Source organism: Haliotis rubra, unplaced genomic scaffold, assembly GCF_003918875.1.
Source record: "Haliotis rubra isolate DU_JTF1 unplaced genomic scaffold, ASM391887v1 Scf192, whole genome shotgun sequence".
NCBI lineage: Eukaryota > Metazoa > Mollusca > Gastropoda > Lepetellida > Haliotidae > Haliotis > Haliotis rubra.
Window position 1 is genome coordinate 1,546,811 of NW_025765914.1, and position 26,661 is coordinate 1,573,471.

Here is a 26,661-nt window from a genome sequence, read left to right on the forward strand (position 1 = left end):
TTGTGCGCTCAAGATACTAACTTGTGCGCTCAAGATATTAACTTGTGCGCTCAAGATAATTTTTATTTCATGAGGTCCCTTCAGCGCTTCCGTACTAACTCGTGCGCTCAAGATAAATTTTATTATTTCATCAGGTCCCTTCAGCGCTTCCGTATTCAATAGACTGGGGTTTTACATAATATTTTCCTAGTTCTCAGTTGATTTTTATCACTGTTTTGGTTACAGAAACGGCTGCTCTATTTTGCCGCCAAGGTCACCTGAACTTCGTTTCCGCCATGTTTGTTGTGAGGGAACGCGAAACCGAAACTGCGAAACCTGCCTCGGAGATGGTTTCGAAGTTTCAGAACCCAGTTTTAATCGAGTGCATGGTTTTCTAGAAACCAAAACCGGTTTAGCATAATCGAATAGGCCCTAGATTACCATAGTTTCGTGTTTCTGAAAACGAAGAACGTCTTTGAGCTCCTTTTCATTATATTTATTATTATTACCCAGGAACCGCTTTTTTCTTTAAAATATGTTCACTTCATCGACTAGATGTTAGTCTATCAATGTATGCACAGATACGTATTTGAATGGAAGCTGATGTAGCTAGCAAAATTCGTCCGAGAGCTGTATGGAAACGAACTCTACGCATAGTTTGAACCAAGTTTCAACTGTAAGGAGCTTACATTACGTCCCCTTCATCAGGAAGTAAACATGGCTGTCGATAGTGGTGAGGTCGCGTTCAACCGGCTAAAAGTGTTCATAATGCCGCAACGAATTCAAAAACGTCGATTGGAAACAATAAAAATAGCAGCTAAGAAGAGAGGTGTGAATACTGTGAGCGAACTGAGGTAAGACATTTGGCACTGAGGGACACAGATACTGAAAAAACGAGACGAGTTTTGATAGGAACTTCAACTTGTCAATGTCTGTTGCAGTGAAAGTTGCATGGTCTAGCATGTTATTATCATGGCACATCATAAAACATACAGACTCGTTATGGACAGATACTGTTCATAGGTTATCTTGATTTTATCAGTGATCGTTTGCTCAAATGAATTGTCTCAATTTTACTTACTCAGAGAAAGATTCTCTGTTGAAAACAGGAAGTGATTTGTGTTGCCCATCGTAGCAGACGATTGTTTTCAGCCTACACACGCAATTGGCCAGTTACTAGTTTTCATTCAGGGCATATTTGTCTTTCATCATTCATTGAAATTAATACATTATTATACATAAGATATCCACAATACTGTCTTTGAATGTTTCACAGTAAAACCTGCAGTGATTTTACCAAATTTAGAAGTCATTTATTAATGTGTTTTTCATATTTAGTGCTGAGGTGACCCACGTCGTGACTGAATTTGAGACCATGGAGCAAGTTGTCAGAGCACTGAAGATGGACAATGTTGCCTCACTTGGCGATGTGGAAACTGTGTCCCTTAGATGGCTCACTGATTGCTTCAAGGCAGGAAAAGTCATCCCAGCCACAGAAGCCTATAGGCTCAAGCATGAGCTGTTGGTAATGACAATCATTACAATATCACATATACAGATACTGTATGATGTAAAATTCATTATGCTTGCATGTGTGTCATTCGGGATTGTCTTAGAGAGAGAATTGGGCTTAATTTGTACAGAAAAATATTTTAGTTAAATCAGCTGACATGAGCCCTACCATGAGCCCATTTGACATGAGAAATGCTGATATATTTCCTACCAAGAAATACCATACTGTGTTTCATAGGAATCTGCCCAAAATGGTAATGAAGCTGAAGACAAGAACCCAAGTTTGCTGCCAGAGTGGGCGTGTCAGAGGGCCACACCTCTAGAACATTACAACCATCGGTTAACAGTGAGTATGAACTTTCAAATTGTTCTAACAAATCTTACAGTATAAGTTCCATGTGACAAGATGTAAGCTTATCATCCACTGTCATTTGTATGTCGACTTTAAAGTGAATTTTTTATGATCCAAATATTTTTCCTGCATGCCCAGAAACATCTAAGTCATGTACATAAATACTTCTAGTTATCCGAAGTGCGACATAACAGCAAATTGATGATGAAAGAAAATAGGACTGAATTATTGCTTGGCAGGTCAATACCATTGTTAGTATGTGACTTTAGCCACTAGTCCGAAGTCCAAGTCCAGTAAAATACTGTTTTGTCTGATATAATAAAGCTGAAAATGATGTTAAGCACTAGGTTCTGACAAGCAGGCTAAAATGTTTTTGGCACAGACTGCATTATGTCTGCATCACTGGTAATTGACAACATGATATATATGTTTTAGACTGATATTGAGACACTACAGCTTCATTCCGAGTTAAGAGATCAGGAGCAGGACTATAGCCGAGCATTGGCATTCCGGCGTGCATCATGTGTGCTCAAGTGTCTGCCCTTCAGAGTGACGGACGTCTCGCAGATCAGCAATATCAAGGATGTTGGGGACCATGTCAAGAGAGTTGTAGAGGTTGGAAGACATCATCTGTCAGTTACTGAAGTATTTATCTTATATTATGTTGATGTAGACTGTAATAGTGTAATTAAGGAAGAGTTATATCTTTAACATCAGTGTTTCAAGCAACTGAATGCTGTCTGTTGCTAAAAATGATCAAGGGAACTTTCAGTTTGAATTTTTACATTCCATTAAATGCTGCTTTTTCATATCAGAGTGAGTGAGAGTGAGGGAGTGAGAGAGAATCTGAAGTCAAGTTAACCTGAATTTCTTTGTATGTGTCCTACATGTTGACGAAAAAAGTCTTAAAGAAAAGAAAACATAAGTGACTCAACATGTAACATATGTTACATTTGGGATTACTCTCTCTTATTAAAGTACAAATTCTAGTACTTTTTTGGGTTGAGTCCCATCCGAGATTCGAACCCACAGGGCATTGTTAAGTGACACAGTTTGTGTCCCATCTTTCAGGACATCCTAGAAGATGGATTGTCTTCAGAGGTTGACCAGATTAATACCGACGCATGGTTTAACAAGATGAAGGTATTGAAATTGTTTCCAGTGGTAGGATTTTGACTGGAGGACTGATGAGTGATGCCCTGGTTGTTACGGGGTTTCACCTGGCTGGTTGTTATGGGCTTTCACCTGGCTGGTTGTTATGGGCTTTCACCTGGCTGGTTGTATGTTGTCACTGTAACCCAATAGATCATTGCCCTTTTTTTGGCATGGCATGGAGTCGTCCCACAGATCGCGGCATCCTTATATTGTCAGTCTACAGTGGGTTAGTCTGCATCCTATGTTTATATGTATCCAAGCAAAGTCAATCTCTGACCTTAGTCTGCAGCCCAGAAAATGCTGCCTGTTGATGGGAAAGTATGTAGCAAAGGTGGAGTCATACCACAGATGATATCCTGACCTTACCAGCATGTTGATGGAGTAAACCTCTTGGTCATGGAGTTAAGGTCTAAGGTCATGGATTCTATGTCTGTGGTCATGGATGCAGTATCTATGGTCATAGAGTTAATGTCTGTGGTCATGGAGTTAACTTCTATAAGTCATGGCGTTAACATTCATGGTCAAAGAGTTATCCTTTATGTTCATGGATTTAACCTCTATAGTCATGTGGATAAAGTGTCTGTCATATGTTGGGGTGAGTGTTTTCATATTAATAACCTACTATGAAGCCCAGAGCTTGCTGTCTAGTGGTGTATATAGCAGAGGGTGGAGTTGTCTCACAGATCGTTAACTTGTCCGAAATCAGATCAGAAGGTATATTATTCAGTTCTCATGATGGAACACTGCACTATCAACCCCTGAAGTGCCCAGTCTTGAGTTGATCATTGCAGACATGTGACTGTTGGCCAAGGGAAAAGTTGTTTCAGAAAAAACATCCCATTCTACATCTTATTACCATAACTTTTGTAACTAGTAGGATGAGCTTCAGGAGTGGATTCCTAACAGATTAACATGTTAAACTGAAATGAATCTTGAAGATTGTTTGCCAATATGGGTATGATCTCCTCCAGGTGTTTACTGGTGTGTTCGGGGTCGGCCCTTCAACTGCCAAGAAGTGGATTGAGAGAGGATGGACGTCCATTCAGGACGCTGCCGAAGCAGACGATTTGTCCAAAGACTGGAGAGTCAGATGGGGTGAGTGGGCGTGAGATTTTCAGTCTTTGTATAATAGTTACAAACACTTCACACCTTTACTTTTCTAAAAAAGTAGAAAGCATTTTGACAACTTTGTGTGTAGTTATGATAATTATCCTTACAGTGCCAAAATAGGTCAGTCAGTTATAACCAAAGTGGTTCCTTGGCATATGAGTGGTTAACTGATTATTACAATTTTCCACTTACCCCCGCAAAATATATCGGTAGGCCACAACCACTGAAGGACTATTGTTTCCTAATTGGCTGACATAACAATGGGTGGGGCTTGTGTTACTTGATTGTGTTTACCAGTGTTACTATTTATGTCTTCAGTGGTTATGTGTTAGTCACTCGATGGGCTGTCATTATTAGTGTTGAAATATTTATTTGTCTATTTTGTACATGTTTTTACATTTATGCATCTTAATTACCTATAGACACTAAAGATATTGTAGAACTGATGCATTTTGTACTGTTGCTGATCATATTCTATTCAAAGTCGAAGTCAGTTTTTGCGCCTGTTGGAAAAACTGATCTAGCTACGAACTAAATACTAAACAATTTCTACAATATGAGCCACACATCAAACAGCCGTACCCAGTCATGTAAAAGCAAGAACTAAAACATGTTCCCCCATTCGTCTGAATTTGAATCATTTTGCACCCAAGTAGCCAAAACATTAATGGTAGCATTATGGAAGACTCTAGTGGGTGAGTAAGTAATTTGCTTTTAATGCTGCATTGAATGGTATTCCAGTTACATCACAGCAAGTGATGCAGATGTTAGATGCTTATTATTAGACAGGTATGGTTCTGACAAACATAGATAACATAACTGGAACGATGTGGATTCAAACCTATGAGTATAGGATTCTGTTGTGCCTAATGGATGCAGAATGTACCCTGAAGCAACACCAAGGTGCTTTTACGTGCTGCAGGGCTGGCGTTCCATGAAGAACTGCAGACAAGGGTGGAGAGACCAGAGGCTGATAACTTCACATCCATGGTGAGAGCTGAAGCCCAGAGGATCCTGCCAGGCACCACAGTCGAACTCACTGGCGGATTTAGAAGGTACAGTCACTTGCATTGCTCTTGATAGTCAATCACTGGATTGTCTGATCCTGACTCAGTTATTGGCAGCAGTCATAGCCAGAGATGCTCTTGATTATCAATCATTGGATTGTCTGGTCCTGACTCAGTTATTGGCAGCAGTCATACCCTAGAGGTGTGGATCACTGCTCTTGATTATCAATCATTGGATTGTCTGGTCCTGACTCAGTTATTGGCAGCAGTCATACCCTAGAGGTGTGGATCATTGACTTGATAATCAATCACTGGATTGTCTGGTCCAGAAGCAGTTTTTGGCAGCAGTCATAGCCTAGAGGTGAGGATCACTGCTTTTGATAATCAATCACTGGATTGTCTAGTCCTGACTCAGTTATTGGCAGCAGTCATACCCTAGAGGTGTGGATCATTGACTTGATAATCAATCACTGGATTGTCTGGTCCTGACTCAGTTATTGGCAGCAGTCATACCCTAGAGGTTTGGATCATTGACTTGATAATCAATGATAGTCAAGACTTTTCCCTGGCACTCATGTTATATATTTAGGGTCAAGACAACTTGTTGTTCAGTATATTAGTACATCATACCTAAGCATATGTTTAGGGGTAAGATGACTCAAGTGATCAATATATCAGTATCTGATGTGTATACCTGTGTCCAGGGGCAAGAAGACAGGCCACGATGTGGATCTACTTATCTCCCACCCAGAGGAGGGAGCGGAGGTGGGGATGTTGCCACGACTACTGAAACAGCTGGAAAAGCGAGGACTCATTCTTTGTGGTAGTTATGAAAGGAACTCTTTCTCTGAAGATGTTCTCCGACAGGATTTCAAACTCAGTCAAAGAGGACAGTTAGATCATTTTGAAAAGTGGCTTGGGATTTGTAAATTTCCAAAACAATTTGGGCTGACCCCAAATGGACAAGATGTCGTACAGGAAGCAGTAGGTATGACTGCCAGTTGTAGCAAACTTTCTGGAAGTGTGGAAGAGGATTATGAGCCGAAGGCAAAGCTACGAAAACTTGGTTGTATTGACAAATGCCCTCGGAGTGTTGCGAGTGAGGAGAGAGACTGGCTTGCCAGGAGGGTGGACCTGATCGTGGCACCCCATAGTCAGTATTACTATGCTCTCGTTGGGTGGACAGGCAGTAAGCACTTCAACAGAGATCTCAGACTGTACGCATCAAGGGTGCTGGGGATAAAACTCACGTCTCATGGACTGTACAACATCAGCAAGGTAGGAGTATATTGGTCGGACATGGTAGTTGATTTAACAGGACAACACTGGTTTAACAGGGTAGTGTTGGTACAACAGGGCACATGATTTAATGACATGAGTTTATGGTACAACTGGGCTGATGATATAACATTAATGTTGGTATAACAGGGTACTTCATATGACAGTAATGGTATAACATGACTTGATATAACATTAATGTTGGTATAATGTGACTCTTGATATAACATTAATGTTGGTATAACAGACACTTGACATAACATTAATGTTGGTATAACAGACACTTGACATAACATTAATGTTGGTATAACAGACACTTGACATAACATTAATGTTGGTATAACATGACACTTGACATAACATTAATGTTGGTATAACATGACACTTGATATAAGTTTTGAAGGTATAACATGGCTCTTGATATAACAATGTTGATATAACATGGCACTTGATATGACTATTGTAGGTATAACATGACTTGATATAACATTAATGTTGGTATAACATGACTCTTGATATAACATTAGTGTTGGTATAACGTGACTCTTGATATAACATTAGTGTTGGTATAACAGCGCACTTGATATAAGAGTAATGTTTGTATAGTGCAGTGTTTGATATAACATTAGTGTTGGTATAACAGCGCACTTGATATAAGAGTAATGTTTGTATAATGCAGTGTTTGATATAACATTAGTGTTGGTATAACTGGGCACTTGATATAACTGCAATGCTGGTAAAGCAGGGTGCTTCATATAACAGTAATGTTGGTGTATACAGTGTAGTGTTGGTATAGAAGAGTAGTTTTGAAGTGACAATTGTCTATTGGTATTGCAGGACTGTGTGGTACCTGCCAGCAGCGAGAAGGTAGTGTTTGACAACATGCAGATACCTTACAGGGAGCCCACACAGAGGAACTGCTGAGTCAGCGGATACAGATTAAAGTCACTTGACAACATGCAGATACCTTACAGGGAGCCCCACACAGAGGAACTGCTGAGTCAGCGGATACAGATTAAAGTCACTTGACAACATGCAGATACCTTACAGGGAGCCCCACACAGAGGAACTGCTGAGTCAGCGGATACAGATTAAAGTCACTTGACAACATGCAGATACCTTACAGGGAGCCCCACACAGAGGAACTGCTGAGTCAGCGGATACAGATTAAAGTCACTTGACAACATGCAGATACCTTACAGGGAGCCCCACACAGAGGAATTGCTAAAGTCACTTTCAGGGATTTACCAGGGTCTCTCAGGAATAATGAACATTCCCACACACATTCCAGCCATGGAAATTGTAGGGGTCTCAGGTCACTGTTACATCAAATGAATTTTAGCAACACATTTTGCATTCATTCTCATTTTGCATATGTATAGGACACACTGTTGTGTACATGTATATTTATTACTGCATATTAATGTAAACCAAATACTGTTTGCAGAACATTTGGAATTCAAATACCAACATGTATTATTCTCAACATTGGTGCCTCACAGCTCATTAGAATGCTCGTTATAATAATTTATTGTGTAGTGATTCAAGTACCTTTTGTAACTGTCATAGTAGTTATGGTCAGATGCTATGATATATTTAATGTGTTTTGTCACAGTAGTAACTCAAAGACAGAGTAACCAATAATATGATAGTTATTGCCATGGATATGGACTCCATTTCACAAAGCTATCACAGACTTGTGTACAGTGAAGCCCCGTTAGTCCGGACTCCGATAATCCGGATGTCTCACCTCCGGCGATTTCAGCTTGTTACCAATCTATGCCTATATAATTTGCCCTCGATAATCCGAAATTCGGTTTCCGAACCGACGATAAGTAGCTGTCACCAATCAGTAAAATAAACAGTAAATTGCTTCACAGTCCGGACGCTGTAAGTTGTGTTCACGAACCGTAACAACACCGCCAGCGATGTTTACTTAATTAACTGGCCAACTGGCTTGTTGTTTTAATTGGACATAAAAGCTCCCGACTGAAGATACTGTACATTTACACTTTGATTGACACCACAATACAAAGGCGTGGATGACAAGTGAGCTGTTTTGTGATTGGTTAATGTACTTTGACAGACAGATCCGGTCACTTGGACTAAAAGTGATTTTGCTTTTACGACAATGCTGCAAGTCACAAGTGTATTAGCTTTGCTAACTTTGCGAAATGTGACCAAATACCACGTCTCATATTCAACCGATGGATGCAGGAATAATTCCGACATTCAAGGCATACTACCATAGATCGCTTGTTAGACATTACCTCACCTGTGCTGAGGAAGGACGTTAGTCGTCAGACATGTCGGATCAACATCACGGATGTCACTCGGTAAAATTATTGATGTGATGAATTAAGCTTTACATTAAATGCTTATTTGTTTTATCCAGATTAGTGTCGTTTTGTAATTTTAGGGGAAGCAACTTGGGTCTTGATTCAGTAGTCCGACTATTCGCAACCGGACGAATTTACTGAGAAACGCAATCGTCCGGATTAACGAGGCTTCACTGTACCAGTGAATATTTGGGTTAGAATTGATCTTCAGCAACCCATGTTTGTCGTAAGAGGCAACTATAATGGGTGCTTGATAAAACAGTAATGTTGGTATAATGGGGTGCTTGATAAAATGGTAATGTTGGTATAATGGGGTGTTTGATATAACAGTAATGTTGGTATAATGGGTGCTTGATATAACAGTAATGTTGGTATAATGGGGTGCTTGATATAACAGTAATGTTGGTATAATGGGTGCTTGATATAACAGTAATGTTGGTATAATGGGGTGCTTGATATAACAGTAATGTTGGTATAATGGGGGTGCTTGATATAACAGTAATGTTGGTATAATGGGGTGATTGATATAAATAATGTTGGTATAATGGGGTGCTTGATATAACAGTAATGTTGGTATAATGGGGTGCTTGATATAACAGTAATGTTGGTATAATGGGGGTGCTTGATATAACAGTAATGTTGGTATAACGGGGGTGCTTGATATAACTAATGTTGGTATAATGGGGGTGCTTGATATAACAGTAATGTTGGTATAATGGGGTGCTTGATATAACAGTAATGTTGGTATAATGGGGTGCTTGATATCACAGTAATGTTGGTATAATGGGGTGCTTGATATAACAGTAATGTTGGTATAATGGGGTGCTTGATATAACAGTAATGTTGGTATAATGGGGTGCTTGATATAACAATGTTGGTATAACGGGGTGCTTGATATAACAGTAATGTTGGTATAATGGGGTGCTTGATATAACAGTAATGTTGGTATAACTGGGCATCGGCTGGTCAGGCTTCCTGACTTGGTTGACTCATGTCATTGCATCCCAGTTGCGTAGATCGATGCTCATGCTGTTGATCACTGGATTGTCTGGTCCTTACTAGATTATTTACACACCACCGCCATATAGTTTGAATATTGGTGAGTGCGGCATTAATCAACCAACCAACCAACCAATCAACCACAGACTTGTGGCAGTTGTAAGCCAATATGCTACTCCAAAGTTAGGGAATTACCAATTATGTCTACAGTTAATCTGTTATGGATGATGGGATTTCAACCTGCAGCCTCCCAACTATAGGCGTTATCAACCTTGTTTTGAGGAGAGTATATCTCTAAGAAACACATTATTATTTATTATTTGTATTTTACTTAGATATAGATTATGTTTATCCAGAAAACATGAAAATAACTATATTATCTCCCTTTATGATTATTGTGAGTATGATATGTTTTGTTTTTATGTATATAAGAGACATAAAAACCACCTTGCGACATCTGTGATAGTATGTGTGTGTTCCTTAGTTTTTGAAATCTGAGTGAAGGTGTGGTTGCTTCACTTAAGTGACCATTCAAAATTTATGGCTAGGGAGGTGTGATGATGATTTTAATGGAGAAGTATGTACAATGTGAACGACACCCCTTAACATTTATGTACAAAGTTAATAGTGGTCCCCCTGGTCATGTACATAATGATTGACCCAACCCACCACACCCCACACACACCCCATAATTTTAAGCATAATGTTTTAATATTTGTATGTACAAAATTGCTGACCCCTTCAGTTGATGTGTACAAAAATGCTGATCCCCTCTACCTCCCCAGAACGAAATGTACATGTGTACCAAATTGATGACCACCCTTCCCAGAACAAAATGGGTGACCCCTCTTAAAGTCATCATCACACCCCACCCCACCCCCCAGGCATAAATTACGAACAGTTCCTAAGGCAACTAAGTTTGACTACAGTGAGTTAACCAGTGTAGACCAAGGTTAACATGTAAACAGGGTAGTGTCGCTATATAATGCATACAAAGTATCCTCAGATATAACACAAGATGGTAGCCAGGAAGGGGACATAACTCACAACTATACAAGTAAACGGATATTTCATTGCTTTACGGAGCTGGCATTGCATCTTCTGTAGTTAAGGCATGTGGAATTACCAAAACGTTCAATACACCACGGTCAAAAGTATTCCGAATCAGAATACAACCCCCATTATCAACACCTTAACCTTAAGTAAAGGTTGCTTCGTGAAAGGAGACCCTGGAATATTGTCGAGTTCCGCGTTAAACAGACAAACAGGCATAGTGTACCCTTTAAAGTGTACATATATGAAGTTCGTTCCAGGGGGGGAAGGCCTAGTGGTTAAAGCGTTCGCTCGCTCGTCACGCCGAAGACCCGGGTTCGATTCCCCCACATGGGTACAATGTGTGAAGCCGTGATAGTGCTGGAATATTGCTAAAAGCGGCGTAAAACTAAATTCACTCACTCACTCCATGCTCATGGTCTGAATACACAAGCAGACATATTTCTGGCATCGATTTAAGTGACTAGATATACTCTGGGAATGAAACTGGAAACTGGTCGACACAGTGTCAACACCGCCCAAACTGTACCACAGATGCCCGTCTAGCAGCACTGCGAAATGGGGATGTGCCCACGGATTAAAATGCGTATATCTCGTCTTTCGCTTATTATTGAATAGTTTCAGTCAGAAACTGTTCTTTTGGGCAAATGTCTTCTGTATCTACGTTCATCTTCTTTATATGGCATTTATCAGCGCGTATGATAACAAGGAAGATAAGTCTATTGATGTACAACTTCTTTAATACCATGATACTAACCTCGTTATCAAACAAGTCAGGTAAATGTTTCATCATTTGTTAATCTTCAGGAAACGCAAATTCCTGGAAAGGATGTCCGTTTTGCAATTAGTTGACGTCTTCATATAAGCTACCATACTCGTTGACCTTCACTTGTCTTTGGCGGATTATAAATACAATATAGAAATGAGTTATTGGATATGGTGATGTTAAGCAGGCAATGCTGTTCATATTTTCCTAACTTGATTGATTTAAGATAATATGAGACAGTTTCATATCATGGTGGAAACCGGTTTTTCAAATACTCCAGCAGTGATGAGCCGCTGATGAGTCTGAAGTCCTTCAATGGAATGCGTCTCTGGATCCGTCAGTTTCCCAGTCTGAAACCATAGATGTAAACTGTCCTCAGTTCAGGCGATTAGATCATTTTCCACAAAAAGAGAAAATAAATATGTGCGGATATGCCAAAGACTCCAGGGCCTAGTTTTTCGAAGCTCTCTTAGGGCAAGTTAATGTTAATGTATGTCACTTAAGACTTTCTTACGACTATCTAAGAGGGCTTCGAACATCTAGACCAAGGTGTTATAAACACGAATATAGCGCGTCCAGACTTCAGCTTTGAAGTATTTGTTAGTTCGTGCAGGCGATGCAGTCTCATACCAGACATCTGACAAGTTTGGGATATTCGTGTGACCTTATGGATAAAGCTTTCACTCGTCACAACGGAGACCCTGGTTCAGTTCCCCAAATGTCTGGTGTCAGCCGCCTTGATATTGCTGCAGTACTGCGAGAAGCAGCGTAAAGCAACCCCATCATACTACTGCGCTTTAGTTACATCCTCCATCGGAACTCCTTCGGTATCAATTCCCATATAATGATATCTGGTCCATCCACACCATGCCCTGTGATGCTCATGCTGTTGATCACTGGATTGTCTGGTTAATTGCTGAGTGTGGCGTAAATCTAAACTCACTCACTCACTCACCCATGCCCTGTGGTATTCGCCTACTTCCCCTGACATCATATCGGAGCTTCCCCCAGTTTGCTCCGTCAGGTCATCTGGTGGAATAACGTTGACTCCATCCCATCCAACAAAACCTGTGGCCCTCGGGATGCCGTTATAATAACGTGGTGGAGTCGTACGTGAGTGAGTTGTGTTTTAACGCCATTTTGAACAATATCAAAGTTATATCACGGTGTGCCTGCTCAATGTGGGAGGGAAGACCGAAGTAATGCAGGTCTCGGACGTTTATCACTTTGATGATAGACTAGAAACATCGTCAGTGCAAGTTCATAGGTTACTGGCGTGCCATAGAGAAGCAACACTGTACAGCGAATTGGAGCACTATGGGCGAGTGAAACACTTGTGTCCCTGAAGTTATCAAGCTCAGTGGTCAGGATGGGTGTTATTTTTCACTCACATCACTCTCACTCACTCACACTCACTCACTCACCTGTCGTGGTTCCTTGGTATGGCCCAGTTTCCAGAATCGCCTCACAAAGGGCAAGAGGAGCCTCTCATCTCGCACTGGCTCATGGCGGTGTTCTGACAACAGCGTCCGATACATTTTATCCATTTGCTATCCACATTTACACAAATAAATCAAGTGGAATGAATCCTCATGCTGCTCGTGTTAACAGTCATAAAAAAGAGCACTCACATGACCGACCACAATGGCCACGCTGAACTAAATCAATAATCCGACGAGAACATGGAGATATATTTATGTAGATTCATACACTTAATATTTTTGAAAGCAATAAATTATTTAGAATATTTATATATTCATGATGGTCGTGTTGTGCCTGCTGATGCCAATCCAACACCAACAACTCACTTGTCGCCAGGCTGACCACCAGCCCCACTGAAAACGCCACGAGACACCCAATCATGGCATAGTACAGGTAGGAGATGTTGTAGAAGGGGTTGCCACCAGACTCGGCGTCGTTACCAGGCACAGTAGTAGGGAAACTACAAAATGTTACATTTGACACCGTTATAAGTGAGTGAGTTTAGTTTAAAGCCGCGTTTAGTAATATTAGCTCGGCTTGACGAGCGAAGGCTTTAGTCACAAGGCCCCGACACCGTCAAAGTGTATGATAATCTATGATGACACATCTATACCACGTTTCAGTCCACTGAACACATATACATCAACGGGCCGCCTCCGTGGTGTAATGGTTAGAACGTCCGCCCGGAGAGCGGAACGTCGCGGGTTCGATCCCCGACCGCGTCATACCAAAAGACGTTAAAATATGGTACTTGTTGGTCCCTGCCTGGCGCTCGGCATTAATGGGTACAACAAGCACTGGTCGGCTCGGAGTCAGTATAATGTGTCTGAGTGGGGTATTCATGCTTCACTGCGGCATGGCATCTCAGTGGGCTAGCACTATAAAACCAGCTTCAGTCTGGGCTAGTACAAGCAGCCGCACATACACATACACACGCATGCACGTCGTCATATGAGCGAAATATTCTCAAGCACGATGTTAAACCCAATTTTACCTCACATATACATCAACAATTCTGCAGCGTAGTTCCTTTGAAGTAACCTTGTATATTTTTGGACTGCACTATTGGAAATTACCTATCAAATCATAAATAACTGTCATATGCATGTCAATATTACCAAGTGACATTTTATAGCAAAGAATAAACCTATTAGCTAATCTACGTCAGTAGATTTACACGGTTCAAAAGATTGTTTAATGCATAGGTTTGACGTGAGATTGAACATAAATATTTATGTATTTATTCCTCAACTCTGTACAAGCTTTAGGTTCTTGTATATTGATTTTCAGTTTCTATAGTGATATTCACAAAATATGCAATAGGCAATATTACTTAGTAATACAATTTGTATTGATTTAGAATAGTAGCACTAAGGTGATAAAACTAGCCTGATATAATGTTAGAGTATAAGAATATTTTTTATCTGATACAGAGCTACAGATAACCTTTTTGGGTCATTGCGTTATGTAATCGCTTGTATTCATCTTAATTGGGTATCCTAATCTTCCTTTGAGTAACCAAATAAATTTTCCCACCTCACTCAAACTCAATTGGGTATTTTGCCATTAATTGTGAAAATGTAATAAAGTTTAAATATTATTTACATTGGATCTGTAATATGAGAAACTATAAGAAAGACTACAATTTGCCAAGTTCATGTGTTGAAATAGAACCTCTGAATACACCTCAGTTATTTTATCTATGCACCGGTACGCAAGCTATGATTCGACATGCTGGTGTGTACGCATGTAAGATCAAATTTATTTGTATTTACAAAAAACATCAAGCGTACTTGTACGCAATAGACTTAATAAGAATTGAGTTTTCACAGAAATATTTGCGTAATTTACGCAGATACGCAGCTTATCTGTACCTCTGCTGATATGATAATGTGTTTATGCTGTAGTTCGGAAGAGAGGATGTCCTTGATACTATGATACCGTGTTCATGGAAAACAATCACTGGACAGCTTGTTTTCATCGATAAACCCAGGGATAAACACCGCTATGGAGTGGACACTGTATGTAATGCGATGCTGAGTATTGATGGCCTCCGTCAACTGTGAATTAGTATATGCTGTCCAGAAAAATGAATTCGCGATGAGAGGTGACGAAATTATGTTTAAGAAATTTGGCCGGGTGATTTTATCATTTGCAAGAAGATACAATATCTTACCGAAAGAGACACGATTAAATCTATTTCCATTCTTTCCGTATCGTCGACGAAAGCTTAAGAATGTTTATGAAATTTGGCCGAGTGATTTTATCATTCGCAAGAAGCTACAATATCTTACCGAAAGAGACACGATTAAATCTAATGCTTGCATGATGGGCATTAAATCTGTTTCCATTCTACGCATATAGTTTCTGATCTAAACTTCTGAATGCCGGTTATTCTAATCTAACAGTTTTTAAATACAAATAATTTGGAGATTTCTCGACTACCCACTGGAAAATAGATACAACCAACTTCAGTTTAAGATCCTGCTTGAAGCTACTCCGTGTAATGTATACCCCAATGGTACAGAGGTAACGGCAGATGAACGTCTCGCCTTGTATACATCCAATATGGCGGCCATGGTAAGACGTGTTTAACACGGGATCTCGCTGAACCGGTGGAAAGTTAGTCAAACGCAAGTTAGACCGTCTACTAAAGTCCACATCTGTGCTAGATGGTATCACCTAGATGTCCTTGGAGTAATTTGACGCACATTTTGTGTTTATTCTCACCAAACGGGAAGAAACAAGGGCAAGGACAAGTCGACAGCCAGAGTTCCGGCGAGATCCGACAGTGAAGAGAGGAAACCATCATCATCTCCTGCTGACAGTATGCCTCCTAAATCCACCAAACAGGATTCAGTGCAAAAGACTTTGGATTTTAAAACCATGGCCGAAAACTTTTGTGCGAGCTTCACCTATGACAACAAAGTGACAAGTACGCCAAAACAACAGAAAACGGACACGGAGAAAACAACAGTTACAGACAATGTAAGTGGAACACCCTCTTATCTTGACCAGTCTGTCTTCAGCTTCATAAACAATACCGCTACTGATGGTCTAACGTCGAAACTTTCCACAGCCTTAATGTTACCCCAACTTCAAGAAAAGTTTCAGACAGCTTTCATGAGAGGTAGCCACGACCCTAATCACTGAGCACGTTCAAAATATTGTAAAACACCTAAAAGAGAGCTTTGAACAACTTAAAGGCGAAATTAACCCCATAAAAGAAGAAATTAAAATAAGAAATTAAAATATGATATAGAGCCGCTAAAAGAAGAAGTCAAATCTCTCAAAAAGCGGGTCGAGGAGAAAATTGAGGATATCGACGGGTGCCAGGAGGAAGTAGATAAACTGAGGGAGGAAGTGGAAAGTATGACTGAACAAATCATGAATCCGTGTAATGTATACCCCAATGGTACAGAGGTAACGGAAGATGAACGTTTCACCTTGTGGTGATATCTACGTGGTCGGTGCTGTTGTTGAACGGGTCAGGGATGTACAGGCTTGTTCCGTTGGCTGCATCCAGGACACGACAGGAGTTGCCAGGCGCCGGTGGTAGTAGTACAGGTCTACGTCCGTACAAGACGCCGCCGAGGACGATCCACACGTTCAGCATCAGAGACACCATTATGCCTGCCGCAGCGCCCTGTTGGAGGGGTACAAGTAAGTGAGTGAGTGAGTGGGTGGGTGGGTTAGTGAGGTTTTACGTCGCATTTGGCAATATTCCAGCAATATCACGGCGGCATACACCAGAAATGGGCTTCACGTAATACCAATGTGGGGAATCGAATCTATTTCTTCGGCATGACGAGCGAACACTTTAACCACTTGTCTAAGAATGCCCCGATGGGTACATGTACATAAAATACCTGTCTGTTGTAAAACATCGGATCAAACAGCCGAGAGAACACGCATCCTGCACGTGATTGTACGCGGTAGGTAGGTGGCGCTGGGCCACACATAAAACTATCAACTTTGAAGGTCATTTGATGAGACAACTTGAGACAGAGCCTCCCTTCATCGCATTATATGCGACACTTAATTTATAAAGATTTATGAAATATGTTATGAGTATATATGGGCATAGAGTAATGTAATTGGGCTTCAGAGCTGAAAAACAGAATTTTTCTGCCACAGCATGACATGCTAGTTGTTTGGGTTTCTTGGTTGTTGTCTTGTTCAGTTTTTGGTTGTTTAAACATATTTATAGGCTCATAGTTTTAATTAGAGCATTATCTGTCTTTGCTGCTGCAGATGAAAACAATATCAGTGAGTGAGTGAGTATGGATTTACGCCGCTTTTAGCAATATCACGGTCGTGACCACCAGAAATGGGCTTCACACGTTGTACCCATGTGGGAAATCCAACGCCAGTCTTCAGCGTGACGAGCAGAGGCTTTAACCATTAGGCTACCCCACCGGCCCGAAAACAATATCAAGTGTCCACACAAATGCCAGCCCCCACCTCCCCTGGTCAAATGGTCAGCCTCTAACCGTTATGTTTCCCCACGGGGTTGCAGCTCCCAGGAAGAATACACCCAGTATAGGACCAGCACAAGCTCCAGAAATTGCCATTGCAGCCTGAAATAAACGAACATCATAATCATATTGAGAAGTTATGTACTTTGGCTAATGATGACTCCAGGGAACGAAACACCTTACAATTTCTTCTATTTACATATTTGACAAAATCAGAGGTATTTAACAATAGGTACCCATTTCCAGGTACTAATGTAAACGGAGATTGTGGCTTCGAACTGGGACTCCACCCAAAAAGTTCAAGAATCTGGGCCCTTATTCTGGAAACGTTCGTAGCGCTAAGAATTCTTAACTTTGATCGTAGCAAATGTTTTAAGAATGGGCTTAAGAAGTTCGTAGGGCTACGAATGTTTCGAGATTAGGTAGCCTGTACTTCATTGAGAAAGTGTAATCCCAAATATAATGTTACATATGTAACATCTGACCAGTTTTCTAAATGGCATTAAGTATTCAATGTAGACGTTGTTTGTCTGTTGATATTAAAGGTGCTGACCTGGATGATAGTTCCGGGCAGGATCCAGGCACCGAAAGACAAACACATACTAAGACCTCCATAGAAGAACACTGAAAAGCGCCAATAACAACGTACAATACATGACCATAACAGCCAGCGTCATCACGTCGACAAACCAGGCCCATAAACGTGCCATAAATATTCAAATGAGCTTACCAAACTGGAAAATAATTTAATATAAATAATCTTAACATAACGATTTAGTTTTCGATTTCTTCTTACTAAGGGGGAACATTCCGAAAAAGAATTCATGGATGTTTCCCAATATGTGAGTGATAATATATAGAGGATATTATATGAGTGCCCATGTCATACACGAGTGCCTAAATGTTGGTATTTCCCGAGCGAGAGCAGTAAGATATATAGAGAATACTACACGAGGTCTCATTACATACGAATTATACGAAACGAGTGTAAACGAGTGTCCTTCCTTTGGTATCTGACCGAGCGAAAGCGAGGTCAGATAACATAGGAAGGTCACGAGTTTCGTATAATTCGTATGTAATGAGACCGAGTGTGGTATTTTATTTATTACCCACGTCTTACATGCATTAAATTGACAAAATAGCGTATTTTTGTTATTTTTATGGTTTCAAACCGAAACCGGTTTCATAAAGAGGTTGCGGAAGAGTTTTATACTGTAGTACAATATTTGCATGACGTCACACTGTAATGACGTCACTGCCTTGGTAACCGACGTCACGATGCATGTCAGTTGTCATCGCCTCGTACAGCCTCCTACAGTAAACTACTCCGTAGCACCCCGTTTCTTGGTTTGCAGTTGCTTCATTCGGCTAACATCACTGGTGGAATCATTGGGTTTATGTTTTTCGACGGATATGATGTCTCAGTTCGACTCACAATTAAACAGCGACACGGCAACGTTCGCAATGTTTACATTCCCACAATGCATTTAAGTTGTAGAATGAATGAATTCACGTGTTTGTATTGAATGAAAAAATAGTTACGTCAGAAGGTGACCTAATTGAGAGGTCATCGGTTATCCAATCAAATCGTTAGAATCTCAGGTCAAGTCGTTACGACACAGGTCAACGCGATACGACACTCGTGTGACATACGAGAATGGTATGCAACTACCCATACGTTGACCACGTGGGTAATAATGATATTTAGGCACGAGTGTCGTAAACATAGTATGATATGGGAATGAATATAATATTCCATTTATTACCGAAGTCGTCAAATCGAGGAAAATAAACCCAAATCTACTTTCAAACATAGGCTGGCTACCCGTCGTCGCCGCATGTAGAATGCAACGTCACAGAAGAAACGTGACGTCATAGCATTGTTCATGACGTCACGTCACCATGACAAAGTGATATTTTGCTCTAGTATGAAAAACATGAACCCCGATAATTTACCCCTCGTAGGTAATATAATACGCTTAAAACTGCCATCAAGGTATATACTGTCACTGACGGGGTCTTAGTACTACATAAAAGGATCCTTGTATATAGTACTAAGACCCCGTCAGTGACAGTGTATACCTTGATGGCAGTTTTTACCGTTACAAGCCCCTGTGCACCCCCCTTTCTCAAAAAGCTGTATCCGCCCCTGAACACAATGCGTTTTTCTCCAATCTACCATTTCTTCGTAGAATCCTTACTATCTAAATCTTACCCGAAATCTTAGCAGTTAAGATTTTCCTGTACTCGGTAGTGTTGTACCGGTCAAACACAGGCCGTAGCAGATCCTCGATGGTGTTGGCGGCGAGGCCGTTGATGATGGATGACACAGAACTTGTAAAGATATCCATGGAAGTGAACACAGTGTTCATAAGAGTTGTAACATTAGACAACAGGGAGACAGACATCACACACTAAGATTATGTCAACTCTGTCATCAGCATATCGGGGGCCGGGCACCAACAAACATACAACATGATCGACGCCGCTGTGGATCCCCAAGGGAAACAACTCCCGAACAAATACATCAGAAACATGGTCTCAATGAGAAACTGGCACTGAGATAAGTGACCGGTTGCAAGACTCAACTGGTGATGTTTGTTAAGGAGACATTTACAACTGATGCTTTCTTTTGAGTAGCCATTGCTGGGGAAAATTTTACATTTCCAAGTCAAGCAGTCGATGAAAGTAAAAATTCCCCCGTTTTGTGCGGACATATCGTCATCCATTTGTGACAAGTTCGTTTAGTTGAGAGTCAAAATCGGGTTTCAATCGACGTGCAGAAATAACAATAAAGAATTGGTAGGTGTCATGAGTGGTGCTCGATAGGCCAATCATCCATGATTAAGTTTACATTAAGTTTTAAACGATTGCATGCGATGCTAGCGTAGCGATCGGCAAAGCAGGCGGGTGGGGGTACACCGGAGTGTCCGGCCTTGTCATGATTTTATTGTACTGTGAAGCATTTTGAGTCGGGGGGTCATCTCAAATTTTATATATTTTTTAAAAATATTAAATCCTCGCAAAGACACGAAGGCCTGTGAGAGTGGGTGGTATCATAATGACGTGTGGAACGGCCTTCCTTATTGTCCTTAGCAGAGTCTAAGGTCAATACAATCGGGACAACATTATCACACCACTCGTGGTGCCATTTGTACGTGTTTAGCAACGTTTCATCCTTCATGATAATAATACACCTGCACATCGCGGTGGAATTGCGACCCGACTAATCCAAGAGCAAAGAATCCAGCCCATGCTATTGCCAACGCTCAGTCCTGACTTTGCCCCCATTGAACACATCTGGATGGGTAGCTGGTAGTGGTAGGATAAGATGGTAAATTTCCGTTAACCCGGTGGGGCACTGATCTACGCAATTGGGATACAATAACATGTGTCAGCGAGTCTGACCCCGTTAGTTGAGGAGTTTCATCACCTTGAAAGTGGTGATGAAATAAATTCAAAGGGGAATTAATTAAGTATGATTTTAATGAATTCCAAAATATTCCAATAATTACCTGAGTGCAGTACTGAATATTGTTGCTAAGAAAAGACCCGGCATGCCCGGGAATCCTTGGAACATTTCCATCATAAAATATGGGACGAGCTGAAATATAAATGATGGAAAGTTTAAAGCTTTGCAGTATCATGACATAAGCAGTTTTACAACTGGGATATATCAACGGAATGGTAAAGATTAGTTTTCGATTATCACGTTTCGAATTCTTCATAACCCCAACTCCACAACAGGGCGTCGATCATGAAGCGATGTATGCACGTAGGTGAAGATTGTAAACTCCGGGAAACAGAGACATGTAAACATGTTGACATAATGGCCGGCGACGTAGACATGTTGGTCTGGAATGTAATTCTTTGGAAACGGAGAAATAGAGCTGTAATATAGACTGGCTGAGTTTGGTTTTACGCCGCTTTTAGCAATATTCCAGCAACATCACGGCGGGGGACACCAGAAATGGGCTTCACACATTGTACCCATGTGGGGATTCGAACCCGGGTCTTCAGCGTGACGAGCCAACGCTTTAACCACTAGGCTACCCCACCGCCCCCTGTAATATAGAAATACATTGTATACGCCTGCTGGAAGGGACACGTGTTGTCCAATCAACTAAGGCGCCGCAATTAGCTATGCAGTGGTGAGTCTCTTTGGGCACACAGAAACCTGTATTTCGGATACCGGGTTTGGATACGCCCCAATAATGTTTTCTGGGCTCTTTTCAACAAAACGATCTTAGCTCTACGACGATACTGTAACACAGATTACGACAATCTTAGAGCTTTGTGGAAAGCCACCCAGGTTTGTGATCACCATACCCGTGTTTCTGCAATGAGTCTGAAACCTGCATCACGTTTGGCTCTACACCCATACTAAGCGGTGTATAACTGGAATACTCCTAAAAGCGGATTTAAACACAGCTCACATACTTATTCGAACACACGACATAGCTTCAACAAAACCACATGTCAACGCAGGATCACCTGGTTTCTGTTCTGGAGGTACCCTGCCTTGAACGGGTCGCATCCTTGAACTGTATAGAAGCTGTAGGCCACGAGTCCAAGGAAAGTGACGCTCACAATGTACGTAGCCACCGCGATTCCCATAAAGGCGTAGGAACTGTAACAGTTAAGGAGACTATGTATCGCAACACACAGGTCTCTAATATCAACTGAAGAAGGAGTGCCAGCATCAGCAACTGCTGACATAGTCACATCTCTCCACTCCCAAATCAGCAGATACAGATGTGTGGGAACAGAGATCTATTCCTGAATCTAACTGCCTTTGAACAAATATGTGTACGTATTGACATTTGTAGACATTTACACTTCGCAACCCACAGAACAAAGGTTCTAACAAACCTAGAAATGCAATCAGACCGATACGGGATTCGAACCCAGAAACAATGGTTTCTGACACTGCTAAGGGACGCAGCTCTACACATCGAAATGCGCGTCACAGACGTCAAAGCCACGTATCACATTTATCATGACTAATACCGTTTATGCCTTAGTAACTCACAGTTTGGCTTGTCTGACGCTAGGTAGAGCTCCCATTCTCTGTACAGCTGACTGGTCGAATGTATACGCTATGAACTGGAGGCCCCCTCCCACCACCAGCGCCCAGAACGAGTGACGTACCCGCGGATCCACACTGAAACTGAGAGAACAAGGGGATATGAAGGAGCGTACACATTTCCAAGCCTGCCTTCTTTATTGATATTTTGAAAGAAAAAACAGCAGTGGATGAGTTCAGGGGAAGGTCTTTATGCTGTCCAACGTTCACCCCAAATCTCCTTTTCCGAAGACCCGTGAAGATCCGGGGTAGAATATGTCTTCAGCAACCCATTCTTGTCATAAAAGGCGACTATGCTTGTCGTAAAAGGCGACTAACGGGATCGGGTGGTCAGGCTCGCTAACTTGGTAGAAACATGTCATCGGTTCCCAATTGCGCAGATCGATGCTCATGCTGTTGATCACTGGATTTTCTGGTGCAGACTCGATTATTTACCGACCGCCGCCATATAGCTGGAATATTGGTGAGTGCGGCGTAAAACTAAACTCACTCACTCCTTTTCCGAATGTCCATGTAACCTGAGAGGTCTTACTCAATAGGTGGGACACGCCCTCCCTTGACAGCTAGATCCCAGGTCATTCTGGCCCCACCGACGGCATACACTCCCTGAAACAAACATACACCGGGATTAATGAAAGAATTTACCTCAATAAAATATATCTCTGGTTATTTAAGGGTTTGTTTGTTTATTTATTTTGGGGTTTATTTGTTCAAGGCCGCACTCAGCAATTTTCCAGCTGAAGGAATCTGAACCAGACAATGCAGTGACTGACATCATGAACTTCGGTCTACCCAACGAGCCTGACCATCAGACCTCGTTCGACTTCTAAGTGCGTAATCCCAGAAGGTCAGCATGAGACACTATGGTTTTTTTACATTTATTTAAAAATAATTTTTTTTATTATACCAAATACGTTGAATACACGCATACAGAAAAATATGTGTACATAACAGACACAGCAATATTCCAGTGGGGAATATCAAAAGTTGGCTTCACACATTATACCCATGTTGGGAATCGAACCTGGGTCTTTGGCGTAACCATTAGGCTACCCCACCGCTATGGTGGCTGATTAGGGCCATCGCATTCTCGCTCGTGCTATCGCTTTCTCGTCTCGCGTTATCGCTTTCTCGTCTCGTGATATCGCTTTCTCGTCTCGTGTTTTCGCTTTCTCGTCTCGTGATATCGCTTTCTCGCCTCCGAATTTTAAGGCGAGAAAGCGATGACCCTAATCAGCCACCATACACCGCCCCTTGAATCAGGTAAAATATACGTTGGAGATTGTGCCAAGTGCAGGTATAGTTTAGATGTGTATATTTTGGCTATACCTACTGTAGCCTACATTTCATACAACGCCAACGTCAGGCATAACCAGTTTCGATAATCCGAGGACCCGGATTTCGTTGGGCCTAAAATTGCAAGGTAAGAACTATAAGAAGGTAACGGTAAGAATATCACTGAAAATTTACACCAGGTGTTCGTGGACACTGTACAGGATGATATACTACCTTAAACAATGTTGCATATAAGCCAACAACCATGACGAGGGCCTGAAACACGTCCACAGAGACCACGCCCCTTAGTCCACCCTGTGTGAATATAGAACATAGACATACAGCAATGATCTACAGAACAGGGAATAACATCACTCTGTGTTATGTTTTATACGATCAGTGATTATGTATGTTAATCAACTCACAATGGCCGTATACAGCGTTGCAATGGCCCCTACTAGCAACACCGACACCCACCATGGAAGATCAGCAACTGTAAAGACACAAACGTTTATTTATTTTTATATTTGATATTCCATTGTAAAAGATTTAAATTATTCAACATCAACGAAAGAGAAAAACTCTCGATTATCCAGCGAAACACATTCCATTAGATGTTAAAGAAGAATAACAGTGAAGTGTTTGAATGGATCACTGAAATGACACCAGGTGACAACATGAACTTTGTGTCATATAAATTTCAGCAAAGTTGTACATTGTCTTCCATATTCTTAACAACATTCACATCGCGTGTATGGACTTTAGTAACCGATACATAAATCCCGGAAGGTGGTCTGATTTTTATATTGTAAGTTTACCTGTTTTTATTGAAACTGCAGGTGGTAACAAAACCACAGCTGCGTAGAGGATCTGAAAGGATAAATATATTATATTTTTGTTTTAAATCAAACCTTCCAATGAATATATCGGTGAAGAAGACACGTTTCTGATACACAATTACCACCGCAATAACAAAGGGCACAATAGACTCACAAGTTTCCAGAAAGAGTGCACCATTCACTATGTCGGTCTGTTATTTCATGCAATTTTGTCAAAGATGCTATTTAGAAAAACATAATGATTATCCGTAAACATGGTACACACAATGACACAGACAGTGAGAGAGAGAGAGACAGAGAGAAAGAGATGGAGAAAGATAGAGAGTCCTCTGTGTATATGTGTGTGGTACTCATACTCAGTCAACTCTCTCTCTCTCTCTCTCTCTCTCACACACACACATACACACATGTATATATTTCAATAATCCACCTTCAACAATTACTCACGTTCTGCCACATCCCCACCACACAGATACAGCGTCTCAGCACCACCGATCCGAACCGCAGGTGAAAATACTGAAATGACAAAGAAGCAAAAGTTACAAGTTGAGCTGTCTCCATCTCTGCCAGGAGTGAGCGGTTACCGGATAGACATAATCTATTTTACAACAGTTCTTTCAGCATTCTATTTCATGAGAGACAATGTCCGTAAACTATTGTTTTATACCCGAGTATATAAAAAACGCAACGTTTGAAAATACCAAATAATGATTATCTGCTGAAAGAGAATCCGCAGGGCAGTAAACGTCTACAGAACGGTGAACGTGATCAGAACGGATCGCAGAAACCCAACACCAGGTGTTCGGGAAAAGCGTAAAGGTGTCTTGCATCACCGGTAGCGCCGATCACACACACGGTATGCGGGGGTGTGTTGCTACACCCAGCAATACTCCAGAAACACACGAGAGACCTAAACCTGGATCAGACTGCGCGTCCGGACCAGACAATCAAGTGATCCAATAGTTTGCTGATCATGTTGAATCCGAAAACGTCTCAATATACTTTTTATCATAATAGTGTTTTTTCAATTTGATGGATATAACTTAACCATGTATGAACATTATTCCAGTCATTTCGGAGGGGACCTTCCAAACAGATTCATAAATGTGAGCTGCAAAGCACTTTCCACATCCATAAGAAATCTCTGCCAAAAGAGTCAATTGTACGTTACTGACTCTATCATGAACATGTGATATAAGTCACTGTCAAACAATGACAGTGCTCGCGAAAGGTGAGCGTATCCTGCCCCACCGGAGGCACCCGTCATAAACAAATGCATAGGTTACTTAACTGTTCACTCTAAAAGACACGGGAATATATGGGTCATGTCCAAAGTGGATTGGACATACGTTTTGTCGCTGATGCGTCAAATCTGGAGTGAGTATGGTTTTACGCCGCTGTTAGCAATATTCCAGCAATATCACGGCGGGGGACACCAGAAATGGGCTTCACGCATTGTACCCATGTGGAGAATCGAACCCGGGTCTTCGGCGTGACGAGCGATCGCTTAACCACTAGGCTACCCCACCGCCCTGTCAAATCTGGAAATGTTCTCAGAATATTATAGTGATCGGTTATACCTCATACAAGCTGGACAAGCGCAGCGAATGCATCAATGGGACCACTGTGTACATTGAGATGCACATCCCAATAGCACAGCCCAGACCTAGATACACAATCGGGTACCCAGAGGAGAAGCTTTCAGCTGGTATTCCCACAAAGACGTCGATGACACGTACGTCACAATCAACGACAGCGTCACGGGGATGACGCTGAGACGCCGTCCCCCCAACAGGTACTCCTCCCGGGTATTCTTCCTCCTCCCCCTGATGGCGTAATACAGTCCTATCCCCACAGACAGGGACAACAGTCCACAGATGACGGCATAGTCAGCGGCAGAGACGGATACCTTTGCCATGGACGATGTCTGGTTCAAGACTGATTTGACTGA

General features: G+C 41.4%; 2 protein-coding genes across 2 annotated transcripts; one reads left to right on the plus strand and one right to left on the minus strand.

Annotated features, from left to right (window-relative positions):
* Positions 1–629: 629 nt before the first annotated feature.
* LOC124274608 (DNA-directed DNA/RNA polymerase mu-like) lies at positions 630–7,608 on the plus strand. Its single transcript, XM_046709974.1, has 9 exons — positions 630–833; positions 1,318–1,504; positions 1,730–1,837; positions 2,279–2,458; positions 2,915–2,986; positions 3,970–4,093; positions 5,031–5,163; positions 5,820–6,393; positions 7,231–7,608. Exons 1-9 carry the CDS (start codon positions 697–699, stop codon positions 7,315–7,317), a joined length of 1,602 nt encoding a protein of 533 aa, XP_046565930.1. The 5' UTR covers positions 630–696; the 3' UTR covers positions 7,318–7,608.
* A 3,898-nt stretch (positions 7,609–11,506) lies between these two features.
* LOC124274554 (sodium-coupled monocarboxylate transporter 2-like) lies at positions 11,507–26,661 on the minus strand. The gene is made up of 16 exons (XM_046709916.1): positions 26,291–26,661; positions 25,158–25,226; positions 24,690–24,741; positions 24,297–24,364; positions 24,106–24,186; positions 23,129–23,202; positions 22,543–22,680; positions 22,005–22,140; positions 21,026–21,114; positions 19,726–19,844; positions 18,064–18,134; positions 17,526–17,612; positions 16,479–16,678; positions 13,359–13,492; positions 12,975–13,066; positions 11,507–11,900 (listed from the first exon to the last, which is right to left on the minus strand). The coding sequence occupies exons 1-16, from the start codon at positions 26,354–26,356 to the stop codon at positions 11,793–11,795; spliced, it is 1,584 nt and encodes a 527-aa protein (XP_046565872.1). The 5' UTR covers positions 26,357–26,661; the 3' UTR covers positions 11,507–11,792.